Source organism: Macadamia integrifolia, chromosome 5 (genome assembly GCF_013358625.1).
Source record: "Macadamia integrifolia cultivar HAES 741 chromosome 5, SCU_Mint_v3, whole genome shotgun sequence".
Taxonomy (NCBI): Eukaryota; Viridiplantae; Streptophyta; class Magnoliopsida; order Proteales; family Proteaceae; genus Macadamia; species Macadamia integrifolia.
In genome coordinates, this window is record NC_056561.1 from 4,938,055 (window position 1) to 4,956,182 (window position 18,128).

Consider the following 18,128-nt stretch of genomic DNA (forward strand, 5'->3'; position numbering starts at 1 on the left):
AAAAAAACCCTACAATATTGTGTAGATTTCTTCTACACATACCATCACATCCCTCTCATGAATCCCACGCTCTCTCCCAGTTAAACGTCGTATGTTGGACGATTGAACTATCTATCTTCTCATTGGTGGGAATATGAACTTGATGTTGTAGTGATCTCTCTCCCACTATTAATTTAGTACTTCCAAAGAAAATTATTGCGTATCTTCTTTGAGAATCCGACTCTTTGGCGTGTAACTGGTAGTGATAAGATATTGAAAATGGTAAGCTTTCTAAGCCTTTGAGAGCTGGGGATAGATGATGACTTGAGAGGTTATAACATTGGAGAGATAAAGTCTTGGCTTTGATTCTCATCTCACAATCACAAGAATCGTCAGCACCTACGTATGTTCTCTTTAAAGTCGTATCTCTCTTTCTCTCTCTCTTTATAGAAGTAGAAGGAAAGTGAAAGGTTTAAATTAATGGATGAGTTTACCAACATATATATAAAGAAAGGTTTAATAATGAGCAAACTCATGCAGGCACCCATGGGAGCATACATAATTGTGCCACTTAGAAGGTTGATTTGATAATTTCAATTGTTGGATGGATATTTATGAAATGGTTTGTGTTGGTAATACTTTGATTTCAGGTTTTTTTTTTTTAATTTATCACATGATTAATTTTATACGGGTGAAACATGACGAATAAGGAACAGATCTTGAGATTTATTTATACACCAAATCTTATCACGCTATCCAACTTGTCTTATAGAAAAGGTGAGTACTCGTTAAACAATCTTGTACGAGTGTGTCTATGGTGTAGACATAATTTTCATTCTATCTTTTTCAGTGATAAAATAGAGCTTTGAAATTAGAGAGGGATGATTAGATTACTAATCCTAGAAGACTTTTCAACAAGCCAACTAAGAACTTTTTTTTTTTTTTGTAGAAACAACTAAGGACAGCAAAGGTGCCAACCATTGGAGGGGGCAGTGACTTCAATTGTGATGATAACATTGGATCATAAATGCAATTTCTCTAACCCTTAAGGACCTACGGTGCAATTCACCCCTTCTAGGGGGAGTGGAAGTCATCGGATGACTTAGGGTAAGGGTGTGAACCCCAAGCTAGCACCGATGGGACAGATCGTTTAAAGATTGACCTGGCCTTCACTGGTTATTAAACGTGTCCGATCTGTTTATAAATAGGTAGTACATGGTGCAACGGGCAAGCCTGATGGGCCCAACCCGTTTATAGGCCCGACTTAGACCGACATGTTTAGCTCGACCGTTTATATATATATTTTGATTTTTTTGGATATAATAAGGAATATGTTGATATTTTGATCAATTATTGAATATAATTATTGTAATTTATTTTCAAAATTGTTGATGATTTAACAAAATAGATTCATGTATCTTAAATCTAAGAAAAGTAAAAACCGTTTAAGGCTTTATTAGTACATTATCCCGTTTAAGGTCCGATTATAGCCTGATTAATTTGATTAGGAGAAGCACGATTAAAACCCGAAATCCAACCGAACTCGACATGAGACCGACTCATTTTTAAAATAGGTAGGTCATGGTTAGAGGACATAGGCCCGCCAAGCCCGACTGATTGACACCCATGACTTAGGGTGACAAGTGGTGGAGGTTTTCATGTAATTACAACTAAGGCTGTCAATCCGCTAGATTGGATCATGGTCGATCAGGCCTAATTGGGTTTGATCATTTTGGATCCTTGCCCCATAATCGATCGACTGTTTATCTGATTGGGTTTACCATGGGCGAACATTATACAATTTATATTAGGCCGATAGGGCTTGGGCTTCCTTACCTGGGCCTTAATCGGGCTAAATGCCTGTTTAATTGTGATTGGGCTGTAAACGGGCTATCATACTTTAATTAAAATAAAAAAAAAAGTCTTTAACATGTCTATACGACAATCCTCTAACCCCCAACCATTTGGCTAAGGACAATGTTCATTCTTGTTATTTTCTTTAAATGACGAAGATGAAGAAAACTACTATTAAACAGATGTAGAAGATGATTCTTTGACATCAGCCTTTTAAGGTAAACCTTTCAAAAAATAAAGGACATTAATCAATATGGGTATTTCATTTCAAATTGCAAGTTTAATAGTTGCAATATTCAAAAAAGGTGGAAAATGAAGACAAAGGCCATGCTTCCTCAGTGGGTTCGGATAGCATCTTTGTTGATATTTGAGAATCAGTCCAGATCCTCGTAATGTGCCATCTCATTTCTAATGCCTTCCTTATTCCTTGCAACAAACCATTAGTCAACACTTCCAATTCCTAACAATATATAGTTGCATCATACCAAAACAAAATGGTAAGATTTAACTATTATCTATCTTTAGTTTATGACAATTGGGAGTAAAATAAGAATTTCATGTAGTGATTAAAGGGTTGGGCCTATAACTGGTTGGTCCAAGATTTAGAAATAAGGGCCTTGCATTGAAAACAACTGCTTATAATCGTGTTGGGCTTGAACCCGACATGCTTATTAATCAGTCTAGGTCAATTTGGGCTATAAATGGTTGGGCTCGATCATGTTGGACCTAAAATTAACACCCCTAATGACAATTTCTACTATATAGATTAATGAACTTGGTCGATTATTGATTAAACGAGGGGGGAAGGGGATCATATCCAACATTTATCATGTGCAATGACCTATTTTAACTAATGGCCCACAAAAATGAATTTTCCCCCTATTTCTTCAATTGCTAGATATAATTAGGAAGGCAAAAATTAATCCCTATGAGATTTTAAATTAGGCAATTACAAGCACAGATTTTGCTATATATTTGTTTTTCTTGGATTTTTTTTAATTCAAAGTCTTTGCTTGGGACTTATACTGCCCGATCCATATCGTATGGGTATCGGTATAGCGTCTTTGATTCCGCGCCCGTACCCGAGGATGTAGCGTGTTTACTCTAGTCCACGGCCATGAGGCCCATGACCGAATCCGAAAGACAAAAGAAGAGGCGAGGCCGCGAGAGAGAGAGAGAGAGAGAGAGAGAGAGAGAGGGTTTCCTTTTCTGTTCGAGGGGCACACGAAACGATAGGGTGAACGCCTGAACGGTGTGGCCCTTCGCCTTCGATGCGGCGAGGGAGTATTGATCGGCCTGGGAGATTATCCTTATCCAACGGTTGTTAGTGAGATCTGACGGTCTCGTGATTTTAAATGTCGAAGCAGAGCGGTTTTTGCTTTTTTAATTAGTTCAAATTGTGGTGTACCAGTAGCGCAAGGAAACTACTCTCGGGCGACTGTCTACTGTGGAATCACAGATCGATCGAGAGAGAGAGAGAGAGAGAGAGAGAGAGAGAGAGAAGCGTAGAGAGCAGTGGATTGGTGGTAATATGGATTCGGAAGAGCAGAAGCAGGTGGAGACAGGGAGAGCAGAGAGATCGGTGTGGCTGATGAAGTGCCCGCTGGTGGTGTCGAAGTCATGGCAGGCGCATACCTCCGATCCTCACCCCCTCGCCAAGGTCATCCTCTCCGTGGATCCTCTTCATTCTGAAGATCCTTCTTCCCTTCAGGTAATTGATTTCTCTCTTGCTCTCTCGCTCTCTCGCTCTCTCGCTCTCTCGTTTGTACGTGTATTCGTGTTTTCTATGTTTGGACTTTGGACTTTGGAGGATGACACCAATTTTCACGAATCTTTTTATGGTCGCTCTTCACAAGTACTGAAAAATTAGGCTGAGTTACTGAAAATTATGCTATAGTGATTTGCTGCAAACTAGTTGTGATAGAGACACTGAGGTAAGGGGAAGGATTCTAGTTGATCAAGAATGGAATCGCTTTCTTCTTACTACGGTGGATCAAACTGATTCTGTTTATTTTATGGTTGGCGGACTATGGGTACTAATAATGGAGTTAATCGAGTATACTTCTCAACCGCATCGTCCTGTTGCTCGATTTCAGATCAATTGAATTTTAGTGATGTTTCAATTGTGAAAATCACAGAGTACTGGTAATCATAAAAGGTTAAGAAGTTGAGTTCCTTTCTGGTTGGAAACTTTTAAGTCATTAAGATCTCAAGTATACTGGTTGGTCTAGAATATGTGAACTGGTTGATGTTAGGCTGGCATCTTCCAGCCTCCGAAGGGAAGATAAGACAAAACTGTTGTATGTACTACCAACGGCACCTTTTCACATGATTAAAAAGAAAATTTTTTTTTGTCCCTTTTTCGGTTGAGGAAGGGAACGTTGGGTTAGGGTTGATTGAGTAAAACAATAATGCAGTCTCTCATTCTCTGAATTTAGTAAAGAGCAGGCTGAGGGATTCCCTGGACACATCTCTCCCTGCTTGATTTCACATCCATTTTACGTCAAATGACATTTGGTGATCCAGGTTGATAAGTTAGTGTGGTATCTAGATGTCTCATGATTGTTTGGGTCAGTCTTCGGCGCCAATGGAATAGGAAGTTTCTTAAAGCCGACAGACATGTGATTCATATGGTTCTATATTAAGTAAAGTGGCATCTTGCTGAAGATCAACTATCTGTGTTTGTCAGTGATCCCTTTCAATAGGAGAACTCTCTTTCAAACTCTGATTTATGAAAATATCTGGTTAGAATTTCAAAGCTGCCCCGCTATTTCTATCTAAATCTTCAATTTTGCACTTGGCACAGGGCTAAACCCATATTAGATCAATATCATCCAGATTGGCTGTAGTACTTCCAATTGATCTTACAGTTTCTACTGTATGTAGTAGTACATGATTAGTATTCCCTATGCAAGTGAACAAAATGGAGAAGTTCAGTTGTTAGGTTTTCATTGATATATTTATGATATTCACACACCCTTACTCATAGTGATACATGTACTGTCCTGTTGCAATGTTAACTATTACTTATTGGATGTTGCTTCTGCTTCAAGAAAGCTCACATAGGCCTAGCTTGCCTGTTTCTTTAAATCAGTGCTCAAAATTAAACAAATGTGCTGGCTGGAGGAAAACCAACCACATCGAAAGCTGCAGTAAGGGAGAGCAAAAGGGGATTTTTGACCATGTGCCACACTAGCTTGCAGCAGTTGAAGTAATTTAGAGTCAGTTTAATGTAGGACTAGATTTGACAAACCAAACTAGACCCAATACTACAGGAACTTATAAACCAAAGAACAACCAAAATCCACCAAGTAACCCAACAACAACGTACTAACAAATCTGGACAGTAGGTTATAAAACCTTGCAGTCGATCCCAATAGCTTCAAGAAAACCTCAATAGTAGAATATTAAACAGCATATGATAATTTCAAATTACTATTAGGTGAATCAGTCCATTAAGGAACAAGGGCAGCAACTAACTTCATCACAGATTAGGTAAAATCATAATCGATTCCACAAAACAGCAACACAGTGAACTCAGAATTGCAGAAATCAGTTATCACCAGTTGTAGGACTAAATAGTAGCAGAACTGGGATATTAAATAGACAACAGATTTCAGCAAGGCAAAACAGAAACAGAATTCAGATCTGGATAGACTTAGCATTCGGCCAAAATTGAGAGAAACTCATAACTCAAAATCCCCTGGTCTGATTGGTCCCAAATTAAGGTCGAGCCTCCCTCTTAATAAACCCAACAATCGATCAAAAGGGGAGGGCCATCAGCTAGTTGGATCTTCCAGAACAGAGTAGGGGCAGTAGGAAGAAATCTGGAGATTTCCAGAATCAGAATTCAATCACAGTTTCAGATCTCTTACTTGATTTGAAGAACCTTGCAATTAACTTTGAAAAGAAAGAAATAGTAGTTGAAGAGACCTCTTGAACTTCACGCCGCAAAGAGTCAATTGGATCAAACACCTATTCCTTCAGCCTTTATCAAACACAAGACAACTCTTCATGAAGAAGACAATAGCAACAACCATTATTATTTTTATCAAAATCATTCTAGGCTTTTAGGAGCCTCCTCTTCTTTATTTATAATGTTAATGGGGGAGGGAATTACAAAATAGAAGGTTCTTCAAAAAAGAAACCAAATATTCTCCTAATGTGATAGTTACTAAAAATTGAAATTAGAAACTATTTGAAAAAGGAAACTAACTACTAATGACTTGATTCAATTAACAACTTGACTCATAAGGAAACAAATATAACTCAAATCAAACCCAACTAAAAAGGAAAATAATGGAAAAAGAAAACTAACTAGTAATCCCATACTCAATCTTAGAGCCCCCATTTTAGACCCATAAAAGTGGTCTATTACACTCAAAATACATGGGATCAAAGGCCCAACATGTATGGAACCCAACCCTAGGCTTATTCCTAATAAAACAAACCTATTTTGGTAATTAATCTGCATCACAATTAGGTTGCGAACAGGCTCAGGTCCAAAGGAGAATAATTGAGAAACTTGGTACAGTAAAAATAAGTACGTGGAATTAACAGTGAAAGATATATGCCAAATGGTGAGTTATGGGGATTCAATAGGATATAACAAAGGACAGAATCAAAGATAAGAGCATGTAGCAACAGGGAAGTCAGATGGCAGGTTAACAGAATAGGAATATTAGAAAGAATACAAGCGAAGACAGATCTGAAGTTGAGTAACTTAGTTACTGAATATAGGAGAAGGTGACTGACCTGCAACACGGAAGAAAGTTGCCGAGTACTCATGCTAAACAGCACCTGTGACAGTAGCAAAACAGAGGGGAAACAGATTAGAACGAGCGGGGAGAGAGTGTGAAAAAGAGATTGATTTTTTTTTTTTTGGGGGGGGGGGAAGGTCACAAAGACACAAAACTCTTTCACAAAGAAAAGATTATATTTTTCTCAAATCATTCGATTGTGGTGATTACAACTATTTATAAGACTTCAAAAATATGAAAATAGCAACCTAATCTAAAAATAGAAACTAGGATTAACTACTTTTCAAAAGAATAGGACAAAAAAAATATAAACATCTAACACTAAGACTCACTGTGATAGACATACTTTGGCCCCATGGCTCAGGTAACAGCTACTAAACATTTAAATAAAGTACAAATTTGCCACCAACAATTAAAATAATCCCCTACTAATATAGCTACTGGCAATGGCCCTTGTAGGGACCCAAAACTGAACCTTTCAGCTTGGGCTTTGGTTTTCAAAATCTATCAATATCAATCCATCCAATGTAATGCCACTGCATCAACCTCAGGTGGCCCATTCAGCGTAAGGCATGGTCATTTCTTTGTCCTCAGTCTGATTAGTTTTCTTGTAGTTTGTGGTATGCGAGTTCTGGATTTTTTTGTCTAAGCCTTTAAGGTTTTGTTTGGGTATGGAAGGTCTGTGAGCTTATTTTTAATGAAGAGTATTTGGTTGTTTACTTGTAATTTTTTTTTTTTGGGGGGTGGGGGGTTTGGATTTTTAGTTGCTATTAGGTATCTAGACATGATATTTGGATGTCAAGTTTTTTTTTTTTTTAAGTCTAAAATTCAAAATGAGTTTCTAATTTGGAATAATGCAAAGGTAGAAACTCTGATATTTTAATTTGGACTGTGGGCAATGGTAGAAACTCTTTATTAGCCGACCCCGTTTAGTTGGGATAAGGCTGAGTTGTTGTTGTAATGGTAGAAACTCTTTATAAGCCTTAATGATTTTTTTTCCTGGTCCAGGAATTTGAATGATGAAATTGGTTGCCGTTACATCCAGTTGTGTTATTTTTCCCCCTTCTTTTTTTTTTTTTTTTTTTCTTGCCCTTGTTGTCCTGAATGCGCATCCAAATAACAAATCCATCAAAATCCTTAATCCTGACTTCCAATCTCTTCTTTGTCAAAGAAATTATATCTAGCCCGTTCAGGTGGTCACCTTATCTATTCCCCATATCATACCTTTAAATCTACACCTAACCTTGATGTCATGAAAGAATCCATTTCAATGCAAATGACTATTTGGTGCTTTAACTTCTCTCTCTTGCTGGAACCAACCTTAAATATTCCTAGTTGTCCTTTGTTATTAGAATCCCTAGTCCATGTCCACACTAACCATAAGAGTATTTTAGCCATTAATGCCTAAAGTTATCTCGCGTTGCTTGAGCTTGTCCACCATTGATGCACACAATGTGCTGATGAATAATACAAACCTAAGGCTCCAAACCTTGGGCAATACACACATTGCTTATCCTCTCATTGTCCAATTGTGTTCCAATGGGCGCCAACAGTATATATATACTAGTCCACAATATATTCAAACAATTGAAATATGTTTACATTTTGAGAAAATTACACCGCCACCCCTTGAACTTTGCCCTCTAATCAACGCCTTCCCCTGTACTTTTCGAAATGACATAGACAACCCCTCTAGATTTAGAAAATGACAAATCCATCCCTGCCGTTAGCCTTCCCTGTTAAGTGAGTATAGAACTGTTAGTTTTTTTCTGAAATGGCCAAAATACCCCCACTTAATGTGACATTACTAATTTTCTCCTGACACATTTTCTGCTTCAACTCCAATGATTTCTTCTTTGGACAACCATTGGGTTTTGGTGAAAGAAGGGGCTCCAGTGATCTGCAACTATCAGTTCATCTCTAGCCCTCCGCTGAAGGTTCGTGTTTAGCCCTCCCCTCCGGCGAAGGTTCGTCTTCAATGGTTGTAAATGTTTAGGGTTCATCTTCGATTTTGCAAATTAAGAGCTTTAGGGCTTCCTCTGTTTCCAAATGTTCTATTTCTTTTGCCTAAGATTGGGTGGGGATGCCTCCTTTGTTTACTGATACTCCCAGTTTCAGCGAGTTATCATCACAGTGGGTGGTGAAGATTGAGATCCGAGGAATCGGATTGCTTAGGGCCCGCTTAGACACTTAATAAAACAATGGCAATAACCAGTAGCAGGTTGGTATTGAAGTAAAGCTTCAACTAAATGGCAGAATTGTAAATAACCACAAGTTCTATGGTATTACTTGGTAGCTAAAGAAGAAGGGCATAACAGGAATTAGATTTATTAAGCATGGATAAATTAGGAAGGGACAGAAATATAAGGGCAGCATTTAAATAATAAGGGAAGAGAAGGGTAGTGATATGAGAATGAAGACAAAAAAAGCAAGACTTTCACGAGAAGACAAAGACAAAAAGACAAAACATAGTTTCAGCAAAGGGAGGAATAAAAGCAAGAGATAGGGGTAATTCTGGAAAATAAAATCTAAATAAAAACCTAAAGGGGAAAATCGTGACCTTCTTCAACCATTGGCCAAGAAGATAGGGGTGGAAGTCCAATGATCCTTTAGATTTGGAGAACTCCTTCGAATGGGATCCGATGGGCCTGAAACTTCAGGCGTAGGATCGCAACTCCAATATCAACTGATTTCAGCCAACAAGCAGTCAAGTGTCCATCCGTGAAGCTGAACAAAAAATCCTGAACCAGTTTTGGGCTGTACTGTAGCAACCAGGTTGAGTTTCAGAGTGGAAGCTCACCACAGGGAAGGAATTGAGAGGAGAAACTCGAGGATTTGAGTCGCCTATAGAAGGGTAAGTGGAGGCCAGAATATCAGATCAACCCATCCACTAATAGGAGAGATCGATCCGCTCCTTTGTCTCTCGGCAGAAGAACAATAGTAGAAAATATGGAATAAAATTGAAGAAGTAAGAAGAAGAAGAAGATGAAATAAAGAGAAAGATTAGAAAAGAGAGAGAGATGGAGTCACGACAGCTAATATTCAGCCAAGCAACATTCAACTTTCCAAAGCTTCAAATCTTCAAAAAACTGAGTTCTTCACTAGAATATTACATGGCTATATAGGAAAATTCAAAGCATAAAATTGGTAGCTAATTAATAAGGGAAACTAACCTATATAGAAACTGAAATGAAATCGCATCCAAATAAAAATCTGCCAAACTAATTCTAAGTCTAAAAAAGAAAAGTAAATAAGGAACCGAATCAAAGATATAGTTTCTAAACCCATCGCCCAACTGCATCATTGGGTGGGTTTGAATTTTATTGCTTGTTTGAAACTCTTCATTATCCCTTGATGGTTCTATCGAATTGCCATTGATGTGGAAATGTCTAGATCCACCAAACTTAGTAGTCATGCACAACAACTCTCCCTTTATAGTCATAAAAAAATTAGTTTATTTCTCTTGTCATTAACATGCATAACAAGTGTTTGATAAATTACGGCATCAAATAGGTTTTTTTCAAGGTTGAGTTGTTATGATGAAGACTTGACTTTCTGTGACTTCTCCGTAATCAAGACTAGGATCCCTCAGTTTTTAGCTCTTCGTTACAACTGGGCAGATTTGATCATAACCAAAATTTCAATGGCTGTGAGAAAGGGCGGATTGATGAGGAGAAAAGTTCCTTAAAATTGGGGCAACAAGCATTTAACCAACAACAATAAAGAAAAAAAAAAAAAACACAATTTTGTGGATCCTAGGGTTTGGGTTTGGGTTTGGAAACAAAGAAAGAGGTAATCCACTCCTGAGAAATAACGAAGAAGAGTGGAAGAGAGACTAAGGCAGTGGTTCAAGAACTTGCGTGAAGTACTTAGAGAGGTGGCATACCTGAGGAGAAGGAGTTCTTCATGATGATGCCCTGATTCTCTCTTTACCGAAGCACTACAGTGTAGGGTGCCATTCAACGAGGGATGGTCAATGGAGGAGCGTCGGATGTTATATTCTTCTCGGATTGATGATGTATGCTCGACTGGAGAGAGATTAAAGGTGGGAGCAGTAGGGTTCCTCAACCAACTTGCAGGATGTTTCTTGATTGAGGGCTTCTTCTCTTCTCGAGTTGAAGGTTGTGAATTAGATGGTCTGTTCAGGGTTCTAATTAAAGCCAAGGGCAAATTACTAATGTCACATTAAGTGGGGTTATTGTCACACCCTGCCACTAACTGGCCAAGGTATGCGGCACTGGACACCCACATCCAGTCAGCCTAATCCTCCAGGATCACAGAAGCAGTACCTTAATTTCACAAAGGACACCAATATCACATTCTAAAATCATAGTACGCTAATAAATCATACAATTATAAGTGATAAATTACAACATACAAAATTCATTTGTTAACAATCCACAGGTTTAATATTTACCTCTTACATATAACATCAATATATGCATCAAAAGAAATTACTGAATAACAGTAGTGAAATCAATCAACAACCTGGTGTCTTGCAGACACAAGCCTCGCAACCACTGCTGAAATCCAATCTTGCTTCAACACCGGTTCCACCATCTAAAAATAGTAATTAACGAGGGTGAGCATACAAGCACACACAACAGCGTGAAACCAACACACTCTCTCAGTCAAATCTTAGATGCACAACCACATGATCCATTTTAATTATAAATAGCCATTCTAATTATTAAGTCTCAGTATGTATGGGTATAAGTGTTATACGCAGCATAGGTGGCATCCCTTTCCCAGTACGTCGGGCCTCAGAGATGCAAGCTAGCTACAAGCAGGAGTCAGCTAGTCCCGGAAAGAACCTCGGTCCTCTAGCCAACCCCTAAATACTAACCCTTGACAGCCATGGTCCCAGAATCCCACACCGTTATCAGGCCCTCCATGCTATCCGACAGTCATGCGTATAGTACGTCATACCATACTATGCCCTCTAAGGATACAATACGTCGTACCTGGGCATAGTAGTCTTCCTCGATCTACCACCGAGTGGGATTAGCCAATACTTTACCCCCTATTGGCAAGGGGTTATAGCACTGGGATGTGATCCTAACCATATGCATCTATATGCATCCATAACATCCAATCACACATCTGTGATCACAACTGTAATACTGACCACTGAGCCCACGGTACCGGAAAGAACCTCAGCCACACCATGCCTCAGATCGACAATATTACAACCATCATCACACAACTATCATGCTACACATTCACAAAACCTCGCATCACATCACATTACATCACATCATAGTCAGTAAAATCATGCAACATGTGAAATTTATATATAAAATAAATCCATAACACAACATTCATCACATTTCACATAAGCATGCATGAATGAAAATATCAAAACACTCCGTAAAAGAAATCAAACACTCACTCACTTGATACCCGAATCTGATGCCTTTTCGTTGAATTTCCGTCCACGTGTATCTTCGTCGGGTAAATTAGGTTCTTATGTGAATTGTGTGTCATCATATTAAATTAATGTAGGAATAGATTTGACAAGTCAAACCAGCCCAAACTGCAGGAACTTTTAATCAGAAGAACAACCAGAACCAGCCCAATAAAATATCAGAAAATTCATCGATCTCAACAATTTCAGAAATTCTGTAACTGAAATCAGCCAAGGAATTAAGGACTTAAATCACCAATTAATAAGACTAAACAATGAAACATACGACCAGCAACCGATCAGCAACATCCAGAACAAAGTGATTCAAAATTCTGGGCAGAAACCAGAATCGGCCAGAATAGAGAGAATCTTTATAACAATAAAATTCCAGGTCTGATTGACCCCAAATTATGATCAAACCACCCTCTCAATAGGCCTAACACTCGACCAGAATAGGGGAGCCATCAGGTGGCTGGTTGGTCTGATCAGTGAAAGATCAGGTAGGAGAAATCTGGGAAATTCGAAACCAGAAATTTAAAGAAGATCAGATCTGTTACCTGATTTGTTTGAACAGTAACAAACCTTTGAAAGAAGACTTTGAAAGAGAAAAGGAACACTTGAAGAGGAACCTCTTGGACTTCACGCCGCAAAGAGTCGTTGGATCGAACACCAACCCAATACCTTGATCAAATACAAGGAAGTTCTCTTGCAGAGAAAACAGCAGCAGCAGCCATGTAGTTTGTAAAAATCGTTTCCCTATGATGAGAGCTCTCCTTTATTTATAATAATGATAAGTAATAGTAACTCAGAGTTAATAAATCTGAGTTACTAAAAATTGATTACAAGAAGTTACTAAAAACTGGAAATTATAATCTAATGAAAATAGAAACTAGTCTAGACGGAAATTAGAAACTAACAATGACTTGAAATTAGAAACTAATTTAGGTATTGAAATTAGAAACTAAATAACCCCATCTAAAAAGGAAACTAAAGAAAAGGAAACAACTCACTGAATCCCGTATGCAACCTTAGAACCCCTAGTTTAGACCTATAAAAGTAGCCCAATATACTCCAAACCACATGGACTGAAGGCCCAACACGTATACAACCCAACCCTAAGCTTATTCCTAATAAAACAAGCCTAGTTTGGTGAAGAATCTGCATCATAAATATTTATAAGTCCTAACACAACTTAATGTAGGTTCTATGCTGAACCTAACAACCCACAACAACCCACATACTAACCTAAATTAAAGTCTCGGAAAAGCCCCTTGAACTACCCCTGCCCTTAGGGTTTATTTGGGTAAAAAAGTAAGGGACATAACCCACAAGGGGTAGGGTACTAACCATCCAAATCAGGGGCTGATTGGGCTTAAAACACCCTAACCGGTGGGAGACAACCGGCTGGCCGCTTGTCCAACAGGTGGGAGACAATTTGCAGAAATTTCTGTACTCCCAGAGGCTGTTCTGCCAGTTTCCCTAGCTTGGGCTGCTCATGGCCGATGGAAATTGACCATGGCAACATGGGGAAGGTGTTATAGGGTCTTTAATGTCATTTTACAGCCCCTAAAACCATCCATTACAGAAATCAAAATTCCATTCCGATACACTTCCTAATTTCTTCTAAATTTGCATGCCTAATCCATATAATTTAGAAATCAGAAATTTTCCACTTCTTATACTAATTGGAGCTGAATTTACTTGAATACAGTAGCATAAATCTGGTCTTAGCTCCAATTAAATTCCCACAATAAAATCATTTAGTCATTCATAATCCAAGAATGAAAATTATATTAATTTAGCCCCAATTTGACTACCTTCATATCCACATCACCCAATTGGGACCTTTCCATCCATTTTATCACTTATATGGGGCTGAGGAATTACAAGATACATGGCAGCACCATTCATCAGTTACAATTGAGCTCAGGTGGGACAATTCATCCGTCGCAGAGGACAATTGGGTAATTTCTTCCCAATTCACCTAGTAAAATACCGCAGTAGTACGTCTAGGCTTTAAACATTAAAATCAGTTGCATGCATACCACCATTTCAACTCCAATTTCATAAAATTTTACTTGTATGGCAAAAACCCTAACATCTAGGGTTCCCAGAGATGGGTCAGAGTCAAATTCCCTAAACCCACTCTGAAACCAAGGATGCAGTTACAGGGAATTAAAACCCAATTTAAGAACTCAATTCCATCTCACAATTATACATGCAACCATAACCCTAACATACTACAGCCATTAGAGAATAGTTTCTTACCTTAAATTTACAGGTACAACAGGGATTATATATCAATTTATTCTCTATAACAGAAATCAGCTAAGTTCCCTTGCATGCAGTCCAAATTTCCCAATTCTGGGTGGGGGTATGCTTGGGAACCAAGCTGAATACCCTTCCTAATTGAAGTCTAGGTACTGTAAAATAAATTCAAGGATGAATTCTGACCTTTAGCTGTGTGTACAACAGCTATAAATAAACTAGGAACAGTAGCTTCTATGGTTCAGCAGAAATCATCCCAGACTGCAGTTCGTTGCTCAGCATCAGATGGACAACAGCTGTATCCAGCCCCACTTACATGCATCTCTCTCTGTTCTGCAGCAGCAGAGAACCATAGGGCAGCAGGAGCATTCGGACAGCAGCTCCTTCCTCTTCTTCTCCTCTTCTCTTCTCCTTCTTTTTCTTCTTCTCTTGCTGCTGTTCCACCGAATTGGGCAGCAAGCAAATGAGGAGAAAACAACTGCCCTGTCCCTTATATTCAAAGCCAAAACAGGCCGTAGGGTCTGTTTGGCTGAATTACTTAATTTCTAAAATTAATTTTGAAAACTACTTTTGAAAACATAAAACTATTTAAACTTTAATTCCCTTTAATGGACCCCACCAAATACTAACCTTAAACATGGGTTACACTCAGTAAATAGACCCCTATGCATGGGGTAGACATGATGAGTTGGCCTATAGAGAGATGGGTCCCACATAGAAAACTTTTTTTTTTTTTTACATTCAATTCATAGCAGAGTAGCCTATTTCATATTATGAGCTGGGCCATACCCTTGGACTCAGTTACCTCAAATTTCAGGGTGTCACAGGTATTTTGGCCATTTAGGAAAAAAAACTAACAGTTCTATACTCACTTAATAGGGAAGACTAACGATAGGGATGGATTTGTCATTTTCTAAATCTAGATGGGGTGTCTGACTCATTTCGAAAAGTGGGCGTTGATTAGAGGGCAAAGTTCAAGGGGTGGCGGTGTAATTTTCTCTTACATTTTATATTACTATAAAAATCTTAAAAGATTCGTCTTCATTTTCCATGTACATCCAAAAAAGTTTGCTCATTGGTAGTGATAAAATAGATTGTTAGGAGTATTGTTTTGACAGTTTTGACTTGATGTAAAAAATCAGTTTTGAAGCTGGCTATAGATGGTTAATATTGTGTCATTAGGGAGGTATGAATGATAGTTTTTTAATGAACCACACTGTTTTCAACCTAATTTATACTACAAAAGTTGTTAACTCATGAATGCTTATTGTAATGAAAGTTATTTTCCTAAAAATATGAGGGTTTGCTTTAAAGTGCGGATATAGAGGAAGCACCTGATAATTTTCCTCTAAATGAATATTTTTCGTGATGGTTGACAGTCTCAAATAATGAGAGGATGCGTAGAAGTTGCCAAGGATTAGTCCCTTGCTTGCCTTCTGGCACAATTTAGACCGGCACAAATTGGAAAGTCTCGAGGATTATCTTAGATTGGCACAAATTACTACCACTTGGTGGATTAGATAGAGCTGGAAGTTTTGTGGGTAAGTAGACGCCAAGCTTCCCTACTTACATCTCAAGTTTCGGCTGAAATGGAGTTGGCTAAGTGGCAAAATAAAACTTTGAAAATCTGGTGAAAAAGTGAAACTTTCTCTTAATGAAATGGATGGCTGAAAATACTAAGGAATATGCTGATACAAGGGAGGCATATGATTGGATCTGAGTCTGATTTGACATATGGAAAATCTATATGGTTTCCTAGATATTCATACAGTCAAAATGACCACATCACCCTTCTATGTGGCAAAATTTGGAACCGGTCTAGATATACCCTCTAGACTTGCCATCTAGAAAAACTTGTGCCTAAATGAAATAAAAAAACAAACTATGTGATTCATCAAAAGCAAACATAAACAAAAATTAAATAGTAATTGCTACATCTTGTACATACTAATTACACTTAAAATAAATAAATCAAAATTTTGTCATCAAGAACATCAGCACCGAGATCAAATCAAATAACATTTGTTCCTACTTTCAATCTATGATACAACCAAGGATCAAACAGAAATTTGTAGAACTCATCATCATGCTCATAGTCATGGGGAGCCCTAAAATAACATTGCACACTTTAGAAATTTTTAGAGGGTGGGCCTCGGTGCAACGGAAAGGTTTCTCCATTGCGACCTAGTGGTTGTAGGTTCGAGTTGGGAAACAGCCTCTCCACGAAGAGAGGGGTGGCAGCCTCGGGCACTGGGTACGCCCTTTAAAGTATAAAAATTTTTGTTTTAAAATGTTGTATTTTAATATTTGTTGGCCGCTACTTGTTTAATCATGCATTTTCTTTCTCATTTTTGACTTTCACCACTTATCTATTACTTCCGCATGTTCGAAAAAAACATTTCCTGAACTTCTGATGGCAAAATTAGGAGTGATATTTGACATTTTCAATATTGGTCTATTGTTTAGAGTTGTGGATCAGATTCAATTGTGTGAATTATGTGTTTTGAGATAATCTATGGACCATGGGAAATCTGATACAGGATGATTTGATGCATTTGATTAGAGATTATGTGTTCCATTTTGTGGAAACTCTACTTTACTGTCTCATGATGCAGTTTCATCTTTGTAACTTTCCAATGAAAAGGATTACTGTATTTACTTGACAAAACCTCAACTCAACCCAACTAATCCTTTTCTCAACTGAATGGGGTTGGCTATTAATTTCCATTTGCTGGCTACCAACCTAATCCACCAACACTTCTCCCTAACCTTGGCTTTGGACCGTTTGTTCAAAAACATTGAAGAAATTATTTACCCGACAAAACCTACGAATTTAAATTTCTAAAAACGTTCTTTACTTTTGGAATTCCATTCTGTTCCGAGAGGTGTGGGCATTTAAGCTTATTCTTGTCTGTTATCCCATTTTCATGTATCTAGATTGATTGATTTGTGTTATCCCATTTTCAAGTATCCATATTGAATTTAAGATTTGGTGTTAAATTTTGTTTCTTTTACACATTTTTAATTGCTAATCAGTTCACGATGGAATTGGCCGGCACTGAGTCTGCAAGTATGCCAAAGAACTATTCATTGAATATGTTTAAAGACTTTGTCCCAATGTGCGTTTTTTCTGAGACAAATCAAGGTGAGGATAGTGTTTCTTCTTCTTAAGCGATTGATTTTTTATATTCATTTCAGTGAAATATTAGTTGAACTTTTATGATTATTATTTTTAATCTTCAGGTTATGCCTTCTCTCATAATCCTTGGAAAATGTGACGATTCAATTTTCATTATGTGATTTCTAAGCCTTAAGTATTGTTTACATCCCAAACGTTTCATACTGAGTTTCACCAAAAAAAAAAAACGTTTCATACTGAGTCTCATATGTATACTATGTATGATTTCATATCAATACTTGTGTGTAGATTACATGGGTGTGCATGGTTTGATACACTCATAAATACACACATATATTTTTATTTCTGGAATTGTGCAAACCTGGGAAAATTTAATGAAATATTTTACAGTGTGATTTTTTCTTACTTATAATGTATTTCATGGTTAATCTATGAGGTCTTGCATCCATGATGACTTTTTGATAAAAATATAAATCATATTAAAATAATTCAATTTTAAAATCGGAATAATAATGAAGAAATCATATCTATATTCAACTGCATGGTAAATGATTTATCATATTATAGATCAGTAATTTCATTGTATGTCTTATCCATTTAAAGCTGTTACATTATTATCCGGATGCTATCATTAAATGTTCCTTGTATTGGTAGTAATCTGCATGGTTGCTTTTCTATTGGTACAATATATTGTTTTCCATCTGTGTGCCTTTTTTATTTG

The 18,128-nt window shown here is 37.6% G+C and overlaps 1 protein-coding gene and 1 long non-coding RNA gene across 2 annotated transcripts in view; one reads left to right on the forward strand and one right to left on the reverse strand.

The window, feature by feature from the left end:
* Positions 1 to 2,047: 2,047 nt before the first annotated feature.
* Positions 2,048 to 14,569, reverse strand: LOC122077791. Its single transcript, XR_006139958.1, has 4 exons — positions 14,455 to 14,569; positions 11,082 to 11,153; positions 6,589 to 6,633; positions 2,048 to 2,259 (listed from the first exon to the last, which is right to left on the reverse strand). It is a non-coding gene; the product is annotated as an uncharacterized LOC122077791 (long non-coding RNA).
* Positions 3,066 to 18,128, forward strand: part of LOC122077790 (transcription initiation factor IIF subunit beta) — a 29,358-nt gene continuing 14,295 nt past the window's right edge. Inside the window, exons 1-2 of the mRNA XM_042643663.1 lie at positions 3,066 to 3,544; positions 17,305 to 17,413. Of these exons, the coding sequence (XP_042499597.1) occupies positions 3,365 to 3,544; positions 17,305 to 17,413 (289 nt within the window). The 5' untranslated portion in view covers positions 3,066 to 3,364. The remainder of the gene's footprint in view (positions 3,545 to 17,304; positions 17,414 to 18,128) is intronic.